General features: G+C 39.3%; 1 protein-coding gene across 1 annotated transcript in view; it reads left to right on the forward strand.

Moving 5' to 3' along the window:
• Nucleotides 1–18,739, forward strand: part of PTCH1 (patched 1) — a 69,471-nt gene extending 50,732 nt beyond the window's left edge. The window contains exons 17-24 of the mRNA XM_068423271.1: nt 559–742; nt 2,312–2,592; nt 4,136–4,273; nt 7,341–7,483; nt 10,453–10,552; nt 11,946–12,200; nt 13,281–13,809; nt 15,516–18,739. Of these exons, the coding sequence (XP_068279372.1) occupies nt 559–742; nt 2,312–2,592; nt 4,136–4,273; nt 7,341–7,483; nt 10,453–10,552; nt 11,946–12,200; nt 13,281–13,808 (1,629 nt within the window). The 3' untranslated portion in view covers nt 13,809; nt 15,516–18,739. The remainder of the gene's footprint in view (nt 1–558; nt 743–2,311; nt 2,593–4,135; nt 4,274–7,340; nt 7,484–10,452; nt 10,553–11,945; nt 12,201–13,280; nt 13,810–15,515) is intronic.
• Nucleotides 18,740–20,651: the final 1,912 nt, after the last annotated feature.

Raw genomic sequence — 20,651 nt, forward strand, 5'->3', positions numbered from 1 at the left:
ACTCGTCTGCTTTCTTGACGCTGGGCATTTTCTGAATACATAGGTCATAGGAGGCAAGTGTTAGCAAAATTTATACAGATGTTGGTTTATTTTTATAGCTCTCCTCCATTTACTGGGTGGCATTTCCTTCAGTGTTAACAACAGAGGTTAACTGCACACAGACGTGTATAGGGACTCTTGCCAGGTTTTCTTTCCCTGTCTTTAAATATGTTTCTCCAACTTGGTTGTTTTTCACTCTTGGCTGCAGGCTTTCAGAATTTGGATTTAATTGGTTCAGTCTATTCTGGAATCGTCTGCTGATTTAGTGGTTATTGTAAATATTATACGAGTACTAATTTGTAAATAACCACTTTCTACTGTCACTGTAATTTTTCAGATTTTTTTTCATTGTCAAACAATGGTTTACTGATAAGTCACTTCAAGTGAAGGTTCATACTCCTTTGCTTTTCCCCTCCTATATGTGTGTTGCATCTCCAGGCTGTTTGTTGAAAGCTATTACGGCAAGAGCCCCAACAGCAAAACTCAGCTGAAAGGCTTCTAATTTTTTCCATTTTACAGTTGACTAAACAGCGTCTAGTGGATGCAGATGGAATCATTAACCCAGATGCTTTCTACATCTACCTGACAGCCTGGGTTAGCAATGACCCTGTGGCTTACGCTGCTTCGCAAGCCAACATTCGGCCTCACCGCCCCGAGTGGGTCCACGACAAGGCAGACTATATGCCAGAAACAAGGCTGAGAAGTAAGTAGCATTTCGTCTTAATGTCTTACAGTTTATATTACTTCCTTCCTTGAAGAACCAGTAACTCTGTAGTTGGCTGATGCTGCACAAGGCTCAGAACCGTAAACAAGACAATATATTGTGTTACTCTGTAGTCTGAGAAGACCTATGCACCATTGCAAATGTGGCACCACTGCAGGGATTTATCATGTTGAAAAATGAGTTTTATAACAGTTTAAAGCTCTAAAAACTTATAGTAAGCATTGCTTTTTAGTGTCACTTGCTAGTTCTGTCTGTGAGAGAAACCTGGAGATTGCATAAAATTCCTCCCTGTGTTGTTCTGAAATCTCATCACTGAGATTATATCATGTTTATCCTCAAATCTTAATACCTAAGGGATTTTTATCAAGTTAGCTTATATGCTAAGCTACCAACACTAACACAGTACAAGAGCTACTTAGGTAGGGGAGCAGTCCCATTCTGTGCCATTCACTGTTTTCCTGAGCGTACATCTCAGTTGACATTGCTTTGCTTCAACTTTCAATTTATTGGGAGGATTGCTAGTCAGACACCAGTGGGGAAGGGGAGAGGGCATATAGGGGAGGACTGGTGCGCTTGGAAATGTGATTGGGTAACCAGCTAGCCACGCTTCAGTGTATCTGAACCCTAGAGCCTTGTGGCAGTCAGCCAAGTCTTGTCTTAATGAAAATTTATAGTTAAAGATTATAATAGGGCAAATCATGTTTAGCAGGTCAACTGAATGACCCTGCAGGGTCTGGAACACACAACAACAGTAACAAAATGCTTGTTGTGGAAGGCTTTTTTTTTTGTGTCATAGTATAGACTTAGCATTGCGCTCAAAAAGAAGTATGGAGAGTGTTGGTTTGTCAAATTATTAAAGGATAAAAAGTATGGTTTAATATTATTAAAAAAAACCCAAACAAACCAAAAACCTAATATACTTGTAATTCCTCAGTAAACCATTACTTTTATATTAAGTTTTTTTTCCCAGTCATTTGCATCAGTAACAGAACGTGGCTTTCTGAATCTGACTTTCAAAATATTCAATGGAAATCTTAAAAACCAACCAGCCTGATCAAGCATAATTTTTCTCTAGTTTTATGTCAGTGGACCTCAATTACTCTCAGGGGAATGACCTTTGATTTCAAAGGAACTGCACTTACATAAAAGAAGAGGATTTGGATAAAATGTTTTAAGATGATGTGATCTTCTACTTTATATTGCAGTTAGGGATTTTTGGCCAGGTATTCAGTAAAAACCACTAAAACACAAGGATTAAAAACATGTATTGAAATATATCTGTTAAGTTGTATAGAATTGTTTGGCGAACGTGATGTAGACTCTGCTCATCCCATTGCACTGCATGATAAAATACAGTAATCTTCTGTACTGCTTCAGCTTTCATTTTATTGGGGAGTTTTTAAAATGTCACTTATTCCAAAGAAATAAAATTTAAATTGAGCACCTTCAAGCAGTTTGCTGTGGAGGACAAAGTGTTTTGTTAATCATGCTCTCTGTGTATCCTCTTCTTTCCAAACACACATTTTAACACTGCTATCCTTTTCCTAGTTCCAGCAGCTGAGCCCATAGAATACGCTCAGTTTCCTTTCTACCTCAATGGATTGCGTGAGACTTCTGACTTTGTGGAGGCTATTGAGAAAGTGAGAGCTATCTGTAGTAACTACACCAGCCTGGGGATCGCCAGCTACCCAAACGGTTATCCGTTTCTGTTTTGGGAGCAATACATTGGGCTTCGTCACTGGCTCCTCTTATCCATTAGCGTGGTTTTGGCTTGCACGTTTCTGGTGTGTGCCCTCTTCCTCCTAAACCCCTGGACGGCTGGGATCATTGTAAGTTTATTATAAGGGTCTTTGTTGAAGTCAAATTCCTTTCCGCATAGCTCTTGCTGTAGTCGGGAAGGTTTTGTTTATGTCTGGGCCTCTGGTGGAGTATGTATATTGCATCATTCATTATATATTTATTCAACTTGAGGGGGTAGGGTTCATGCTAAAGGTACAAACCTTAATAACCTTAATCCTTTGGCCACCTTTTTTGCAGCTTTAAAGGTTTCTTAGAAAGGTACATAAACTTTTGCCCTTGCTCAGATGCACACTAACATGAGAAGTAAAGACAGAGAGGAAAATCAAGTGTTTTCTAAATATTAAAGTTATTTCTGATTATTTATTCCTTCTCCCCTTTTATCAGACGTAGTTATTTTTCAAGGCAGTTGCTTGTGCCTAACTTGCCCATAAATTTTCCCACTGATTTCTGAATGCAGTCTTTCTGGAAAAAATGAAATGGTTAGGTTGTATGGTACACACTGTGGAAAGAGTGTAACTGAGCTGTCGAGGAGAAAGAGCCATAAAATTATAAACTGAAGGGAATACTCCTCCATGCTTTCTGCAAGGTACCATAAGCCTCTCAGTAAACATTCAAGTTCAATTGAATGATGATGTTCCTATGTTTAAATTCTATAAACTATCATATGTTTTATGAAATACCAGAAGTAGAAAAGCGTAAAACAGTTACAAGTTTTTGTAATGTACATTTATACGACAGGTATGTTAAAAGGTAAATGTTTAGTCTAGAATATTTTTCATAGCACTTAATCAAGCAATTTATGTTATTACTCTTGATTCATTAGCTTATAAAATCATTTATTGTAGTACATACTTTTTTCCCTTGGAAAAGGCATTCATTTTCAGAGTCTACCATTGCTTTTATAAGTATGTCTATCTTTTTTTCATGCTTGGCTGTAGCAACTTTTAAAGTTGATTCTACAGATTTCCTCCCCTCCCTTTTCCTCATTTTTTTTTTACAAGGTAGATGAAAGAAAAATAAAAGCTATCCCTTAGATTTAACTGTTCGCTTTGTCCGTGTCAATCCCTCCAAGTATCCTAAAAGCTCAGACCCCCTCTGTAACCTGAGACTCATCAGCTGATTATGGCATTCACTTTCTTCTGGGCTTTAAACCTATTCAGAAGTCATCCTCACTTGTATTTGCAGTTTTACAAAAAGAATTCCAGTACAGGTAGTTGAAAGTTACTTTTTCTGGAAAGATTGTCCAAGAAACAGGTGAAAAAGAGAAAATGTATGTTTTGGGGTGTGTCCATGATAAGGAAGAATAAATTGTTTTTCAGACCACTGATGAATTGTAACCAATACAAAATTGACACTTGGTCTGTTAAGTGGTTTTTAGGAGTGTAATTTAAACTGGCTCTTTAGCAAGTCATTGCCATTGAGCGCAACGAAACAAGGAAAAGCAGCTTGTCTTTGGGAATATAGGATGGCTTTGAGGAGTGTGTTTTATAGTCATCATGTTGTTTTGAAATATCTTTCTTTTCATTTATCTGGAGTACAAGAAGTTACTAACAGCTGTTTGAAATCGTCTAGGTGGTGGTGCTGGCTCTGATGACTGTGGAGCTGTTTGGCATGATGGGTCTGATTGGAATAAAGCTGAGTGCAGTGCCTGTGGTTATCCTTATTGCTTCTGTTGGCATTGGCGTGGAATTCACTGTTCACGTTGCTTTGGTAAGTAAAATCGGGAAGCATTTTCAAAATATTTTAAAATAAAATGGTGGCAATGTTAGCATCACAAATCTTTACCAGTGACGTGATTCTTGGAAGGAAACTGGTCATAAACAGTTTTGAGTGCCATTCGGTTTGTCTTGATAGAGCAGAGTTGATCTTGATGAGGTAGTTCCTAACTATTGAGTCAGTCTCCGAGGAGATAAGAAGGGATACATTACCTGTGGTGTCTAGTTGTCTGAGTGCTGCAAATATATAGACAAAGCAGAGCTCTTAATGCACCTTATTTGGTCCAGACTCTCCTGGTCCTTGTCTGCAGTTTCACTGTTGTTGCCTCAGTGCTATGTAGCTGTTTGTTCCCTTTTGCATATAGATTCTGTATCTTGTGGCAGAGAAACCTTTAAAGAAGATTTTCAAAATCACATATAGTGTCATTTAATCTCTCTGGACCACTAAAATTTGAATGTATATGGGTTCATTTTCCACTTGAAAAATCTGCACCTTCTTTTCAGAACCCATCACCAATTAACAGTGGGCACAAACATGCAGTCTGTAGGAAAATAGTTTTCCAGTGTGATGAGGAAGAACAGAGAGGGGAAAAAAAAGTATGTTTTATATAAAGATTTTCAACATTTTCAAGGTTAAGTGTCCAAATTTAGAGTGCACCTACTCACCCAGTTTAGTCAACCTGATGTGCAAAAACACGTCGAAACGACAATGCGCTTGCAAGGGAGCACTTCTGAGTGTTTAAGATATGCAAAACTCATCTTGCTTTATTTGGTGACAAAGAATAGAGTAAAGGGCTATTTTTCTGTGTTCCCATTTGACAGTGTCAGTGCTGATCTTTCCAAGATTTTTCACACTCAGCAGTCATTTTCCTGTAAAGCTATTCTAATTGATATTTCATAATAGTTTAAGAATATAGTCTTCATGGATTTGAATTTTACTATATTAAAAATTAGGAAAGGATGAGTGGTCAATATAATATAATTTCGGGGAGGAGATGCTTGTAGTCTACTATAATCTCTAGCATATTAGTACTGTAGCAATCCAAAAAGAAGTCAAGGGAGGGGGCTGGAATGTGGTGGTGACATTGGATGGGAATGCAACAGGCCTTTTAGACTCAAAAGGAGGACTAGTAGACTGCTAAGAGGATCTGGTGACAGTGAAAAACAGAGGAGAACTAATGGGGATCTTAGCACGCTGGAGATGGCCAAATACTGGGAACGTGTTGTAGATGATGTAGAGAGTTGGGGCACATAAAGTAGTAGGATGGAAAGAATAATTTTAAGAAAAATGTTAGGGGAAGTAGGTTAAGGTTAAAGAGGAGCAACTGGATCCCTGAAGTGGTGACATCTTTTTTTACCCTACTGTTGTGGATAGCTAGGCTTTTGGAGGTAAACCTGTTCACTAGGACTTGCAGTAGTTTGGAAAGTGTCAGCAACTAATGGTGTACAAGAGGAAGAAAGAAATGAAGTTTTTTAGAATTGAAGATTTAAACCAGTAAAACTGGAATTAAAAAGGACAAAGCACTTAGTTGTTTCTAAATGGGAAGAAGCTAATCTAATTTACAGGACTTTGAAGTCAGTCACCTGTGGCTGAAGGTAAAATGTCAAGCAAACGGAAAATTGTAGGGTTTTTTCCCATTGACTCTGGAGTCAAAAACTTTCAAACGTAGGCTTTAAATAAAAAATGCCTAGTAGACCTCAGATGATAGCAGCAGCACTGACCTTCACAGAACTTCCTGCATATAAACAGTCAAACCAGTGTTGTATAAACAAAAAAGGCAATGCTGGAACTGTTGATGGAGAACTTAATTGAACTTGTTTAAGAGTGATTCACAATCCACTTGTGGCTCAGTTCTCTGCTATCGCTTGTGAATTGTGACCTCATTTTTTTAATTCTGCAAATAAATTCTGAATCAGTACTAGACTCTTATATTATGCGTCCTTTAATTACACACATATAGATGTGTTATGTAACTTGTTCATAAGTTTGTGGATCAGATCCCATAGCTCCCATTCATGTGAGTCATGTTATTGACAGCTGCCTCTACCCTGAGGGGAATTCTTTATCAGTTTATGTATATGGGAATGTAAGATGTCCTGGATACATTAATTTTACACAGACCACTTTTAATCCAATACTAAAGATTAATAATACATGGTTTGGCTACCTACGGAAGGGAGGATTGGGAATCTCACTCCACACGTACCCATTTTTGTTCTGCTTGTCCCACCAAGTAACTTCTTAATGTGTTGACTGATTCACTCTAAATTTGTCAGATAAGTGAAAATAAGCCACTAGAGAAGAGCCTTAAATTCCAGGACCAACAGGAAAATAGCTGCTTGAGCTTGTATCTTAACAGGCAGTAGAGAATTCAATGATGAGAGAGCCCTTATAAATCACATCAAGATCAACCAGGTTCTTGTCTTCTTAAACTGTTAAGTCATACACAGAGAAGACAAATTAATATGAAACAGCAGCATTTGAATGTTCTTGATACAGCTTGTTCACTATGGAGTTGGAGGGAGAAAGAAATTTCTCTAGTCATATTGTTGCTCAGGCACTACCATATTCAGCACTATTCCTAAGGCAATTTTATATGTATAGGCCTGCTAGCTATGAAGTAGTAGAAGTTGCAAAAACATTTACTTTGAGTGAAATAGAAGTGTTAAAGTCATGGAAGCCGTGGCCCCAAGAGAGTGAGAGGAATAGCCCTGTAATTTTGACACCTGAAGTGCTTTCACCATGAAATGAATTCTTTGCAGGTGGAAATAAGCAAAGCTGGAGACAAAAGCCTACTGATGCAAGCAGGCATTGTTTCCAAAATTATTACTATGGTCTGACTCTGTAATCAGTGCTTACTCTGGTTGTGTAACTTCAGCAGCAGCTGTGTGGTATGACTGCAGTATCAGGCCTTCTCCTGAAGGTTAGCCAGCTATGGAGATACTTTCTTAAACTCTGGTTTGAAGTAATTAACTGGTGAAAAACTGTGCATGCTATGAGAAGAGGCTGTTTGGAAGGTTGTACGCATCTGTCTAATGAAATGGATTTCATTGTTCTACAGGCATTTTTAACTGCCATAGGAGATAGGAACCATAGGGCTGTCCTTGCATTGGAACACATGTTTGCGCCAGTGCTGGATGGAGCCGTGTCCACTCTGCTTGGAGTGTTAATGCTCGCAGGATCAGAGTTTGATTTTATTGTCAGGTAAAGCATTTGTGTGTGTCTTGACTTTCTTTTTAAATTAAAAATAAGTATGCTTTTAATTTTTAGTCACTTCAGTGTATTTGTCCTTTTATTACTACGCATGGTGTGTCAAGCATGCTTACGTCATGGCCCTGCTTTCCCTCTGTTCTATTAACTCCTTGTTACATGCTAGACGCGGTAGTGTTTCCATTGCTGGTATTAAATCTGTTCCAGGAAAATCTGACACCCAGCATGAAAGAACGCAAAAATGGCCCTCTTTAGCAAAGTCTGCTAATTCTGGGTTTGAGTCAGTTCAAACAGTCTAGTGTTGTCCAGTATTAGCTGGGTTTGACCTTTAACCTTTAGGTTCTCCAGACTTCTTGTATGCATAACAATTCGCATGCAAAGGACACATGAACCTACAAACATGCTGCATCTGTGCTGCAAATGACTCTCTCCAGGCCTTCTCCTTCTATCATTGCATGAGGTTTACAGCAATATGTAACGGAGAGGAAAAAAAAGCCCTGTTTGGGAGCTGGGGAACCATAAGTATGAACACAGAACTTCATATTAAAATTTTGTAAAGCAAAGCCTGAAGGCCCGTCTGTTCAGAACTACAGGCAGACTGTTTCTTGTGAATTTAATTAAGAATGTGAATTCGTCAAGTATGAGGGGAAAGCAAGTTTTTCATTGAGGTGAATTTGAGAAGTGCAATGAAACAGATCCTATTCTATTCCAAACAACCTGTGAAGCTCTGCAAAATGGCTAATCTTAGAGGTAACACAGGTTCTTTGTGGCAAACTACAGCATGAAGAAACATTAATCCAAGCCCTAAAATGGAACTGAGGTAGAACTGGGCCAGATAAAAATGCTCTGAAAGATGACTTAACTGCTTAGGTAGACATAATCTGGATAGATGACTCGACTTAGCTGACATCCATTTGACAACAAGAACAACAAAATGTCAGAGGCAGGAACTGAGAGAATGGCTTCTGAATCTCATAAAGATTTTTTGTTTATGTATGTAAGAGATTTGAAGAAGGCAGGCAGTTTGCAGTTAGACCCCATGAAACCTACATGAGGATTATTACTATACAGATACTGCATGTCCTGAGATAGAATTTGTATTTTTTTCCCAAGTCAGTATTTTTTACTTTATTTTCTTGGTGTTGAAGAAATAACGTAGAATTTTTCTTTTAGGACCTGATCTTGCAAGGGTTAGAACGCTTTGACATATAGGTTACTTACAGCTTTAACCTAAATTTACAGGGATACATTTGGTGTGCTACTTTCCTACTTAACAGATGAGATTTTGGCAAGCATAATTTTGTGTCACAGCAAATGGAAGATTGTAGCAGCCCTTCACACCAAATTTGGATTGGATGTTCTCTCGGTTTATAAAACGAGCCTTTCAACTTTTCAGCTTACGCTATTTTACTTTTTTTGGCCATCAGTTTCTCATTTTCTAGCACAATCTGACTTTAGCTTGCCTTGTTTAAAAAATAAAATAAAATAAACTATGGGAGCCTGAACATTGTTACAGTGGGCGAAGAAGATCCCAAACTTCCGGAAAGCGATAGATTAGTCCAACAATGTGGAAGATTAAGTAAATTAACAGACATTGTATACACCAAGTGGTCAGAGCTATAATCCTCCTGTTTATCCTAGCGTTAGATGGATGAGATGAAAATGTTTTTAATGCCTGTTGTTGATCTCTGTCCCAGTATAAAGTTCTGGTGGTTTATGTTAGTAGAGCAGATTGGCTTGCTGATTTTTGATAATGCAGATCAGAAATTCCCAAATGTTTACAATAGCAGGATATTTGTAGTTTTACAGGAGTCCGATGTATTTGATCAGATGTGGAAACAGGGAGGCAGTAAAGTTTGTTGCCAGCTAGACAATGTAATCAGCAGACCCATTAGTAGCAAACTTGCCCTCCATTCTCTCCTTTGCCTTCTCCTCCAGGAATTTACCAAGACTGAGTCCTTGAAATCATTAGTTACAACGCAGCCTTAAGTTTAGTCTGAGCCCCAGCTGTGCCGAATACCAACTAGCAAGGCTTCCCTTTTACTGACAGGTTTACCTTGGTATTCGTGAAGGATCCCAGACCTTAGCCCTCAGTGGTGGGAAAGGACAACCACTTGTGCACTTTTCTCTTCTTCCATAGTACTTCAGCCTTTATGTTTGAATTGGCTGACGCAAAACAAGAGTATTCAGAGATGCTAAATTGTTCAACAAAAGATTAGCCTGCAATGCAGCTCTGCCATTGTGGAGTGCTCTTACTGAGTACAATGCTGAAGCTTACGATAGAATGGGCAGCATTTTCTTTGCAGAAAGCAGGTTCCTGTGTTGTAAAAAGGTTGCAATTTGAGCTATTTGGTAAAGCTGGAACTCTCAGAATTCTAGGGGGAAAGTTGTGATTAATGAACAGCAAGGGAAACCCTTACCTGATACACTGGAGATTTAATTAGAGATTCTGCTGTAAGATGCAGAAGCATTTCACAGTGGATTAGCTGCTGGGAGAAGAGGGCTTCTTTTCTTTCTAGGCTAAATTGTTTAAATTCTACACCCTTCACTTCATTTGTTTGCTTCTGCTGGGTTTTCACTAATGGGGGCCCCTTTTCATTGTGTTTGTGCTTTCAATCCATTCAGCTATTCACTGCACATTCCATATTTTTGTGTTTGTGTAACACATTCATAAATAACATTCCATGCTTCCAGATTCTGGGAAATTAACAAATGTAATTTTTTTCTTTCCTTTATCAACTAACACTTTGGGTTGTGGAATGTAGCTTCCCTAATTCAAAAGGTAAAAAACTCTATATCTATATATGGAAAGTAATGTAATTATTTAGTACAATGTTAGTAATATTTTAGATTTAATTTAGTATATGCATTATTTTAACGTATGTAGGAGTAATTTGTAATCCCTTATTTCTAACAATATTTGTGGCTATTCTCTTCCCCAAACCCCTTAAACCCTACTTCAGGTATTTCTTTGCTGTTTTGGCAATCTTAACCATTCTGGGAGTTCTCAATGGACTGGTGTTGCTTCCTGTTCTTCTTTCATTCTTTGGACCGTACCCTGAGGTCAGTAAAATTAATGGTGAACAGAAGAAATAATACTATGTCTGCACCCCTGCCCCCCCAGATCACCCCCCTTTTTTAGAAACTCTTTATTTTTTAAATTCTCTTGGATTTTTTTAGTTTTTAAGTTTCTTGCTCTAGGTTTTTTTAAAATCTTTATTAAAAGTGCTGTTATTTAGTTGATATTCTTCTACTCTAGATTTTAGAAGTTTTTTTGATAAGTTGTTTTAGAGGCTGCAGTCAGCAAACTTGATACAAGTGTAGGATTATTTATGCTTTTAAAAGCAAAATGTGATATGCAAACTGGTTTGTAAAGTAAGGATTTTCCCTAATATTTTGCAAAAGATGGTTTGTTTTGTACACATACCTACTTCTTTCCTACCTCACTGCCTCTGTTACTTTCCTCAAAGTATTAACTGAGTAGACCACCAGGAAGGCCTGTGTGGACCAACATACACCAGTGGTGGTCCACAGACCACACCTTGATAACCATCACGGGTCTGCCAGAAGGTCCCCTTTGTTCAGTAACCCCTCCCTCTGGTGTGCTCTTGGCTCAAGCAACATTTTTGATGGTTGGAAGGCTTCACTTAGAGGTTGATGACTTTACAAGTATAAAGCTCAAGTCCAGCAAAAAAGGATTCATAGATACCAAATCTGTGTTTGGTTGATGATTATTCATTATATACTCTATAGTTAACACAATTAGCATTATATAGGGCTGTCTTTACCACGTATTAGTAGAATCAGTGTGCTATGCTTCACGTGTCTATATATATGTGTGTGTGTACAAGAATAAAACACAAGTTATTATGTATACAGCACTAGTAATATTTCAAAGTGGTCTTTTTTTTAGTATTAGTATAGTATTAGTAAAAGTTTTGACAACAGTGTGTAATCTCTTCTATTCCTAACAGTATACATGGCCTGTCCCCTACTCAAGCAATATATATGTGCATATGTTATTACTACATATGTTGCTATTATGTGTGTGTCCATCTCTCTTTGCAAATAAACACTGAACCATACTATACATACACTTCTGAGGTGATTTTATGAAATCACTGTTAATGTATGCTGAAGGGGAACGGAATTCCACATACTGTTTTTATATTTTTAAGTCCAAGTGCATGCATGCATACACATACACGCACTTCCTGAGACAGTGATACCCAGAAGAGTCTATGTAATGCCGTTTACATACATATCCACCAATGGAGATCCTGTCTCGTTTTCTTTCATTAATTTTTTTCAATTCAGTATAAATGTTCATCAGAAAACTGGTGCTAAGGTTCTCGTGGCATGGGAGGGTGCATTTGGCAGAAGAACATTCGTGTCAAGCGCTAATGATTAAAGGGTAATGCTAGCTGAATGTTGCTGAATGCATTGTCGTTATCAGGTTTCTCCAGCCAATGGACGAAACAGATTGCCCACACCATCTCCCGAGCCACCCCCCAGCATCGTGAGGTTTGCACTGCCACCCGGGCACACAAATAATGGGTCAGATTCCTCTGATTCAGAGTACAGCTCTCAAACCACAGTGTCCGGCATCAGTGAAGAACTTCATCAGTACGAGGCCACCCAAGGCCCTGGGGCACCAGTCCATCAAGTAATAGTGGAAGCCACTGAGAATCCTGTCTTTGCGAGGTCCACTGTAAGTAGCTCGCATATTGACTGGCAGGAGGACAAGAAGAGTGTTTGGAGATTTTTTATTTAAATCTATTTATTTTTGTAGAAAGCTCTCTCATATTTCTGGCTGATTATGCTTTGTGACTTTGTGCCAAAACCTGTAAGCAGGGAGTGAAGGCTTTCCTCGTCCTCTCCTTTAGAATCAAGTTGGGGGTAAAATGATGGTACCAAAGCAGAGGTCTTTGGCCTGTGTAATTGCTGTTACATCATACTGGCACCAGCCACAAGAGAGAGCTCTCAGTCTTTTTGATGACTGTTTTCAGAGAGAGAACAGGGGAGAGGTTAAAAGATCCAGACCTCTTCCACACAGCTCCTTGTGGATCGCCATCTCATATACCTCTCTCTGACAGCACATTTTGGGGAGAAAGATTGATAGAGCCAGAAGAAAACAGTTCCAGGGTTGTACCAAATCTTAGATCTGTTGCATCTTGCTACTGGGTTGGCATAACTGCGATTTCAAAGGAAAGTGAAAAAGCTCTGTCTCCTACCCCTGCTGATGCTGCATGCTGAGCTGCAATGTGGATCTGTTTTTGTTCAGCAGAGGCCTAGAAATAGGTACAAGCACAGCCACATTTGAAGTTGGTCACGGTTTATTGACTGATGTGGCCGCTGCGCTTCACGCTTTTTACGGAAATCAGAAAACAGATTCCTACAGTCTATACAAACTAGCCTACTAACATCCTGTGTATGTACCCTGTGTGGAATGGAGCCTTTTCCAAATGCCTGCAATCCTGCTTGTTGAATGAGTTAAGATCAAGCGCTTGTCACCCATCCCTTTGAAAAGATGGACCAGTATGTAGGAAGCTTACAGTAATATTTTAATCTGTCAATCTGTGTTTTTCTGAAAGTACGCTTTCCAGGTTTTAATAATTTCAGACAAAATCTATCTGGAAAAAATCAACAATTATCAGACTCCAGAACATTTCCTTTGTAGAGTTAGAGCCAGGACGGCATTATTATAATTGTTCTCAGCATAAAACATAAGCGAGCATAGTATTTGTTTGCCTCGCTTTGTCAGAGGCATAACCATGCATCTCTCTTTCAGGTGGTCCAGCCAGAGACAAGGCATCAACTGAGTCCCAGATTACAATTGAATCCAGAGTCTGGCACACAGCAGGCGTGGTGTCAGGGCAGACAACCCAAACGGGAAGCGAGGGAAGGGCTGAGACCACCTCCTTACCGCCCTCGCAGGGACGCTTTTGAAATACCTACTGAAGGGCATTCAGGACCTAGCAATAGGGATCGCTTGGGCCACAGGGCTCGTTCTCATAACATGAGAAGCCCGGCGTTCGGTGCCACGGGTGCCGCAGGACCAGCATACTGCCAGCCTATCACTACTGTGACTGCCTCAGCTTCAGTGACTGTTGCTGTTCACCCTGCGGTGCATAGCCACAGCTCTCGGAGCGGGAGCTTTCCGTCCTACGAGGAATACTATGAAGCTGACCATGGGCCATTTGAGGACCCTCATGTGCCTTTTAATGTGCGGTGTGAAAGAAGAAATTCTAAAGTAGAAGTTATAGAACTGCAGGATGTTGAATGTGAGGAAAGGACACCTGGCAACAGCTCACAGTAAGGTAGGTCTGTCTCCTGTGACTGCAAGCTTTGCCTGTGTCAGGCAATGATGTGATCGAAAGGAGGAGGAAAGATAAAATTTCTATCAAGTACCTTTCCTTCGTAGGTTTACTTATTGGTCCCTGACCATATTAAATCTTCTGATCGTGAATATAGTGCATTTTGCACTAGAAATGAGGTTGGATAAGATAGTACTTTCCAACACTGAGAAGTTATAGTGGGTTCAGACATGAACTACTTCCAAGAGCCTTGCAAAGTGGGTAAGTACATGATACAATCCCAGCATACCAGATGAGGAAAATAAAGCAGAGATGTTTTGTAACGTCTTCAGAGCTCTGTGACTGCATTTGCTGTTGATAGGTCCTGTCTTCTGATCCCTGAATCAGGCACGTTCTAAAACATCACACAGAATGACATTGCCTAGGAGAGTGTAAAATTGTCAGCTGCTTTAAGAGTTGTGCTCTCTTGAATAAAACTCCATGGACAAATTCGAAGTCCATAGTGAGGACTGAATCCCTCTGGAAGATAGGCTGAGTGAGAGGTGGGAAGGGCCTGCCATGCCTAATGCGCTGCTGCGTGGCGGGGTGTTGCCTGCACTTTGAGGGACCTTCAGGGACCCATGCAGTGAACTTGCATGCTGGAGAAGTCCTTGGGCCAATCTCTCCCTGGCCAGGAGCAGCTGCAGTGGCTGTTGCAGCTTTGTGTAGGGTAGAGCTGACCTAGCAGGCCATTTAATGTATTCCTGTGAAACAATAGATACACCCAGGAACTTGTGAGACTTGATACCTAAATCATTGTCTGTCTTTAGGCTGGCAAGAGAAGGTTACAGGAAACGGTGCTGTTCAGAACAGACAGGATATTTTAGCAGATGTTTGGGGAAGAATAAAGCTGTTCATTTTCTTGAAATTTTTCCATTAATTTTATAGGGAATACTTTGAAGGGGAGAAACCAATTGAGTTTTTACCCTGGAAGCCTTTTGGGGCTTGTGCCTGAAAAACCATTTCTCACTATTTTAACTATGTTTTTCTCTTCTCGGGGAAAGAGGAAGTGTTAAAACAAGTTACTTAGCTGTGGATCCCTGTTTTCTCTCTTTGCTTTTCAGAGCTTTTCAGTGACAGACATTAGTTTGATCAGAGCAAACCATTTTATTTTGGTTATAGAACTATTTTACGTGTATGCACAAGTGCACACACACAACACGTGGAGAGTTTTGATGGAAAATTTTTGATGACTCATAATAAAATTGCCTTCTGATTTATAAAACGTCTCTCCAAACATCTCAAAGTGCAAATAGACATCAATGCCTTTAGCGTCACAATCTAGCAATATGTCGACTAATAGTATCCTCAGAATAAGGAAATACTTGGGCTCAACTTTTTCAAGCTGAACTGCATGGTAATATGAGATTCTTAACTGTGCGCGGTATTTGATGTAGCGTATTTCTCCTCAAAGCATTCATTGGTTTTGACTGAATTTCTTGCAGGTATCTAAGGCTAGGAACTCAGAAATGAAAGCATCCGCATTTTTTTAATTGGCATCAGTATTTCTGTGCCAGGAAATTCATGACTGATATGAAAGCAGAGCCCATGTTTCCTGACTGCTAACCGTAGCCACAAGAATCGTGAAGTGAGTTTTGTATTATCTTGATTTGTTTGTTTTTCTTGAACTTTAATGAATGTTTGTTTTTCTTCTCTCTTTATTTGTGAAGGGTAATAACTGAAGCAAAGAAGAGGCCAAAGATGGAAAACTGTATTTCCAGAACTGCTTGAAGAGAAGAACTGCTTGAAGTTGTAGAAGAGGACATGCTGCATCAGGACAACAGTTCACTGTTACTGTAACCTTTTGTATTATTTTGTTAAATATTTCTTTAAGTATTTAAAAGATGTACACATATGTAATATACAAAGGAACAATGTAAAGTAGTATAATCTGGAGTCATTTGCCTCTGGGCAATAGAATGGGGACAATGTTATGTGCGCTTTGTACTTTCGTACGTTGATCTCTGTGCCACAACGAAGCTTAATCTAGTTCTAAATTTCAGCATAAGTTGCTGCTGCTTAAATATTGTATAATTTACTTGTATAATTCTATGCAAATATTGCTTATGTAATAGGTTTTTTTAAAGGTACATGTCTGTTTAAAATATTTTAAATTTGCGTATCACAACCCTGTGGTAGTATGAAATTTTGCTGTTAACTTTCAAACACGCTATGCGTGATAATTTTTAAAATAAGCAGATATGAAGAAAAGCAAGTTAATCTGGGAGGCTTAAATAGATTTAGCTATGTGCAGGTTTTGTTTTGCTGAGTGTATCCATGTGTGCATCTGGAAGTGTGCATGCTTTTGTGTGTATGTTCCTGGTGTACTGTAGTTTCTCTTTTACTGTATAGTAACACTTAGTTACTGTATAGTAGCAATTAGTGGGCTTATAAACCCACTGATGCTGGTGCGAGTCTGGCTTTCCCTGTTAGTAGGCACTAGTGAAAACTCTGTTGGTATTTACCAACATATACCATAGACTGCCATCATTACAGGCCCAGCTGAATAGAAGAGAAGATGGGGAGTTGAGGTTTGGGGTTGTGGTGCAATGTCCCACACTCTTAATGAGTTGGTTCATGTGACTTTGGTCAAGTCACGTAACTGCGCCCATGCCTCAGTTTCTCATTCTGTAAAATGGGTATGATTACACTTACCTACCTCCCAGGAATGTTGTGAGGCTTAATTGCTGTTCATGTAGTGCTTTGATTTTTTTTTTTTGCAAAAGGTACCAGGTAAGTGCAAACACTATGACCGTTATTTTTTCACTTCCAAAGGTTCTGGATATTGAGAGGTGCTGGTGGTTATAGAAATTCAATGAGCATATGCCTTATTTTGATGTTGATACTGCTAACTATGGGTGGCATTAGAAGCTGGATAATTGAGTTGTTTGATGGTGAGGCACAGCTCAGCTGTGTCCTTACAGCATTGAAAGCAGTATCTTTGGTCACCTTATTTTCATGGCAGGAAGGAAGTTAATAGTAAGTGATAAAAATCAAATGGAAGGATAAAAACATTCTGTTTTCACTTTTTAAATATAAATGGCTTTCTGATAGGTCCAGGACTGTAATGACACATAAGGCCTGGGGTGTCCTTTTCTCTATTGTTTGTGTTTTCCCATGCTGCATCGGCACTTTTAATTAAAACAGCTAAACTGGGATCTCTTTGCGAAACTAATTTAGCTTTTTATATTATTATTTTTAAACTAAAAGGGGATTGCTGCAGGTGAAGGGTCTGAAAAAACACTACAATTTGTGTTCCATCTGGAAACAAACCCTAAGAATGGAGAACCTTGATTTAAAATAATAGAACAAAAGTTTTCATTATCTTTGTCTTCCTCTTTCTTCATCTTTTTTCTGCCCTTCTCCAAGCTGTTTTTTAGAGCAGGTAGATGTTCAGTTGTGTATTCAGAGCCAAACAAACACAACCAATATTCAGTTTCTAAACACAGCACTGGTGGGGCTTTTCTTTAAGTACAATGCCTCAACAGCAGTGGCCAATTCTTTGATGGGAAAGTGTTTTTCTCTAGTGGCTTCAGGGAGTCTATCTTTGCCCACAGACCTTGCCAGCATAATGAATGGGGATAATAAGAATGCACAAATTTCCACGCCTTTTTTGCTCACTTGAAAACACTTTGATATGAGGCACTTGTTTACAGATCTCCAATGTGAACACTCGAAGAGCAGGTGGCGAGAGCCCGGTGTCATTCCCGCGATACATAAGCTACTGTTTCAATGCACACTAGGGGTTAATATCGCAACTGCCTACTGGTCCAGTTCACTGTCTCACGTGAAAACTTAATGATGAAAAAGACGAGGGGCCCCAATTTAGCACTAGCAGCGTAGTGACCTCAGATCGTACGCACTATGCAACAAAACTGTATGATACTAATTGGAAGCTACCTTCAAGCGCCAAGCGTGTGCGCTCCCATGTCAGAGGTTGGCGGGGCTCCCACTGACACCGTGGCCACGGCTGGCTGCCTCGCACCCTCCTCTTCCTCGGGAGGGAAGAGGGCCAGGGCCAGCCGCTGTGCCTCCCACCTGCCCCTGCCCGAGTCCTCCTGCATGCTTGTGTGTGGGTGAGCTGTCTGCTGCTTCGTGCACAATGTAGACCTTCTTCTCCAATAGTCACATTGGAAAGGGGAGAACTCAGTGGCTGGCAACATTTATTTTGTTTTGGTTTTGTTTTTTAACTTTTTAATCATGGGTGATATTTATATTTTTGTATCATAAGAATGTTTTCTTACAGTATTTGTCATGCCAGTTTATAACAAACAAGATGCAGGGATTTTATTTCTATTGGAAACACTATTACAGCTATGTTTTTACTGTTTAATGGATTTTTATTTGTATAGAGTGCTTACTAATGTTAAATAGGAAAGAGTATATAACATTTACATTAAGGACTCATCGTAGCTTTTAGCATAAGGACTTAAAAGGAAAAAAATACTCGAACTGGGTCTCATTGCCTGCCTCTTTTGGTAGGAGTGGGTTTGTGTCATTTCAGTTACAAAGATAAAATTATGCCATATAATTTATTTATATGAAAATTTATTTTTGTAGTGTACATAGTAGTCATCAAGTCTTTTGACAGAAGTATATTTTTAAAGAGTTTATATGTAATGATGATACCATTATGTTTTGGAACACTGCTGAGATACAATTACGGTGCACACTTTTCCTTGTAAACCCCCTGGCAGAAAAGAAAGTGTTTAACAGTGTTAAGAGAGAAAGAGAGCGTGACTATTCATACAATTCTGAACTGTGTTTTAGTTACCATTTGTGATCTAGTGTGGTTCTCATTTTAAACTTTGAATGGAAATTGTACAAACTCTCTAAATATTAATGTTCAAACACTGATAGAAATTCTAACATGAATAAAAAATATTATAACTTACTGCTTATGGACTTGGTTGTTTATAGAATGCTTCTTTATGTACTACTGGTCAGCTGTGTAGGGACAACCATGCAATCATTCTGATTTGGAGCACAAACTTGGGATGTTTCAGTATTCGGGATGTTTGGGAGATTCAGATTTGCCCATTTTGGAGCAGGAGCCAATTCTACAATCCTGTCTAAATTGTAACACGCTGGTGCTTTTTTCTTGATTCTGTTGCCCTTGTTATGGCTTGAGGGATAGGTTTAGGACCAGATTATACCTTTCATTCTCACTCTGAATGAAGCATTTTGTGTAGACTTTGAACCCTTGGGTAAAGCCGTTATGTACAGGTTATTTCTGCTTGGAAGCAGGAAGAAATTCTTGGTCTTCTTCCATCTCTGTGGTTGCTCCCTAAATAATTGGATTAGAGAAATAGTCCGTTTTTGCCACTTTGTGGAACAAAAAATAAATAAATTTTGAGTTCTGAAAACTACAGCACTCCATAAGAAGGGAGACTCTTGACCAAACTCGTTCCGGGAAGTGTGCTAGCAACTGCAAGCCAGGGTGCAGGTCCCTGTGCCCCACACAAGCACTGCTTGGGAAGGAGGAGAGGCTACTGTGGGCAGCAGGGTGAGGGTTGTAAGGAGCAACATCTGCCTGTAGTCCCTCGCATCATAAGCCTCAGTGTGGTTTGTCCTGTGCAAACATGCTCTGCTGAGCACCTGCCAAAGGGCCACAGAGCCAGCAATCCTTCACTTTATTGTATAACCCTTAGGTGATTCTTTCATGAATCTTCTAAATTTCTCGTAAGCAAAAAGCCCAAGCATGTTTTTGGGATAACTTGTAATTCAGCCTGTACTTTTCATGGTCAGAGGAAATACAAATACAGCTTTTTATTTTACGTTTTCTGGACGTTTAACCAGAAAAGAAAAATACAGTTAAAGGACTTGAACCGCGAAACTCCTACACATGTTTTTTTGCTACTCCAAATACTCTCCTCCAGATCCTCAGGACTAGCCAGGCTGAGTCAGGTTGCAGATTTGGCCTTAGTGTGTTACAGCCATTGAGAACAGTGGCCACTGAAGTCTTGCATTAGCTCAACTCACTGACTTTGCCTTTTGTCTCACAGCCATTCATGGGAGCAGTTCCATTCACAGGACTGGAAGCCATATGAATAAATCAATATATTCTGCCAGTCAGAACACAGGATTTTTCTTTAAAAATTCCATTTTGCATCAATGATAGCTATTTACCATACATTACTTGTCATGTTTAGATTTCTTATAAATGACTCTTCTTGCTGTCAGTCTTACTACCCACAGGTAAGACCTTAATCAGATTTTTATCACAGATTGGCCATATTTGTTCAGGCCTTAAGTAAACATGTGGCCAAATTTTTGTTGGCATAATGCATGTATTTAACAGCTTCAGGAATGCTGCATGCTGCTAAACTGCAGCAGCACTGATGTATGAACAGGTGTTTCATTTTTGTTAACTTTCACTCCCAATGAGCATCTGAGACACAGACTGTTTATATCTGAAAACCACCATTGCCAAATTGTAATTACTTTTAATGGCTGCTGCAAGTAATGAGAACAATTACTACTTCCCTACTCCATTTAATCATTCTTGTCCTTTTTGTTGCAGACATGTTGAACCTTACCACTGGAACAGGATGCATGCCAGGAAACTGTACTACCCAGCCTGAGTGGCTTAAAAAAATACATGCCCAGTTTAACTTTACATGGTTAATTGCATCTAATTAAACACAAAAATGAAGCAGTACCTCTGCTTTGACAGAAAAAGTTTAACATATATTCTGGCATATTTGGTACTGCAGAGCCCATTCTGCCTCTTTGCATACTACATAAGCAAAGGCAATCTCTGCCTCAGATTTTTGGTTGTCTGCCATGGCATCCAGGCCACTTAC

Source organism: Nyctibius grandis, chromosome Z, assembly GCF_013368605.1.
Source record: "Nyctibius grandis isolate bNycGra1 chromosome Z, bNycGra1.pri, whole genome shotgun sequence".
Classification (NCBI taxonomy): domain Eukaryota; kingdom Metazoa; phylum Chordata; class Aves; order Nyctibiiformes; family Nyctibiidae; genus Nyctibius; species Nyctibius grandis.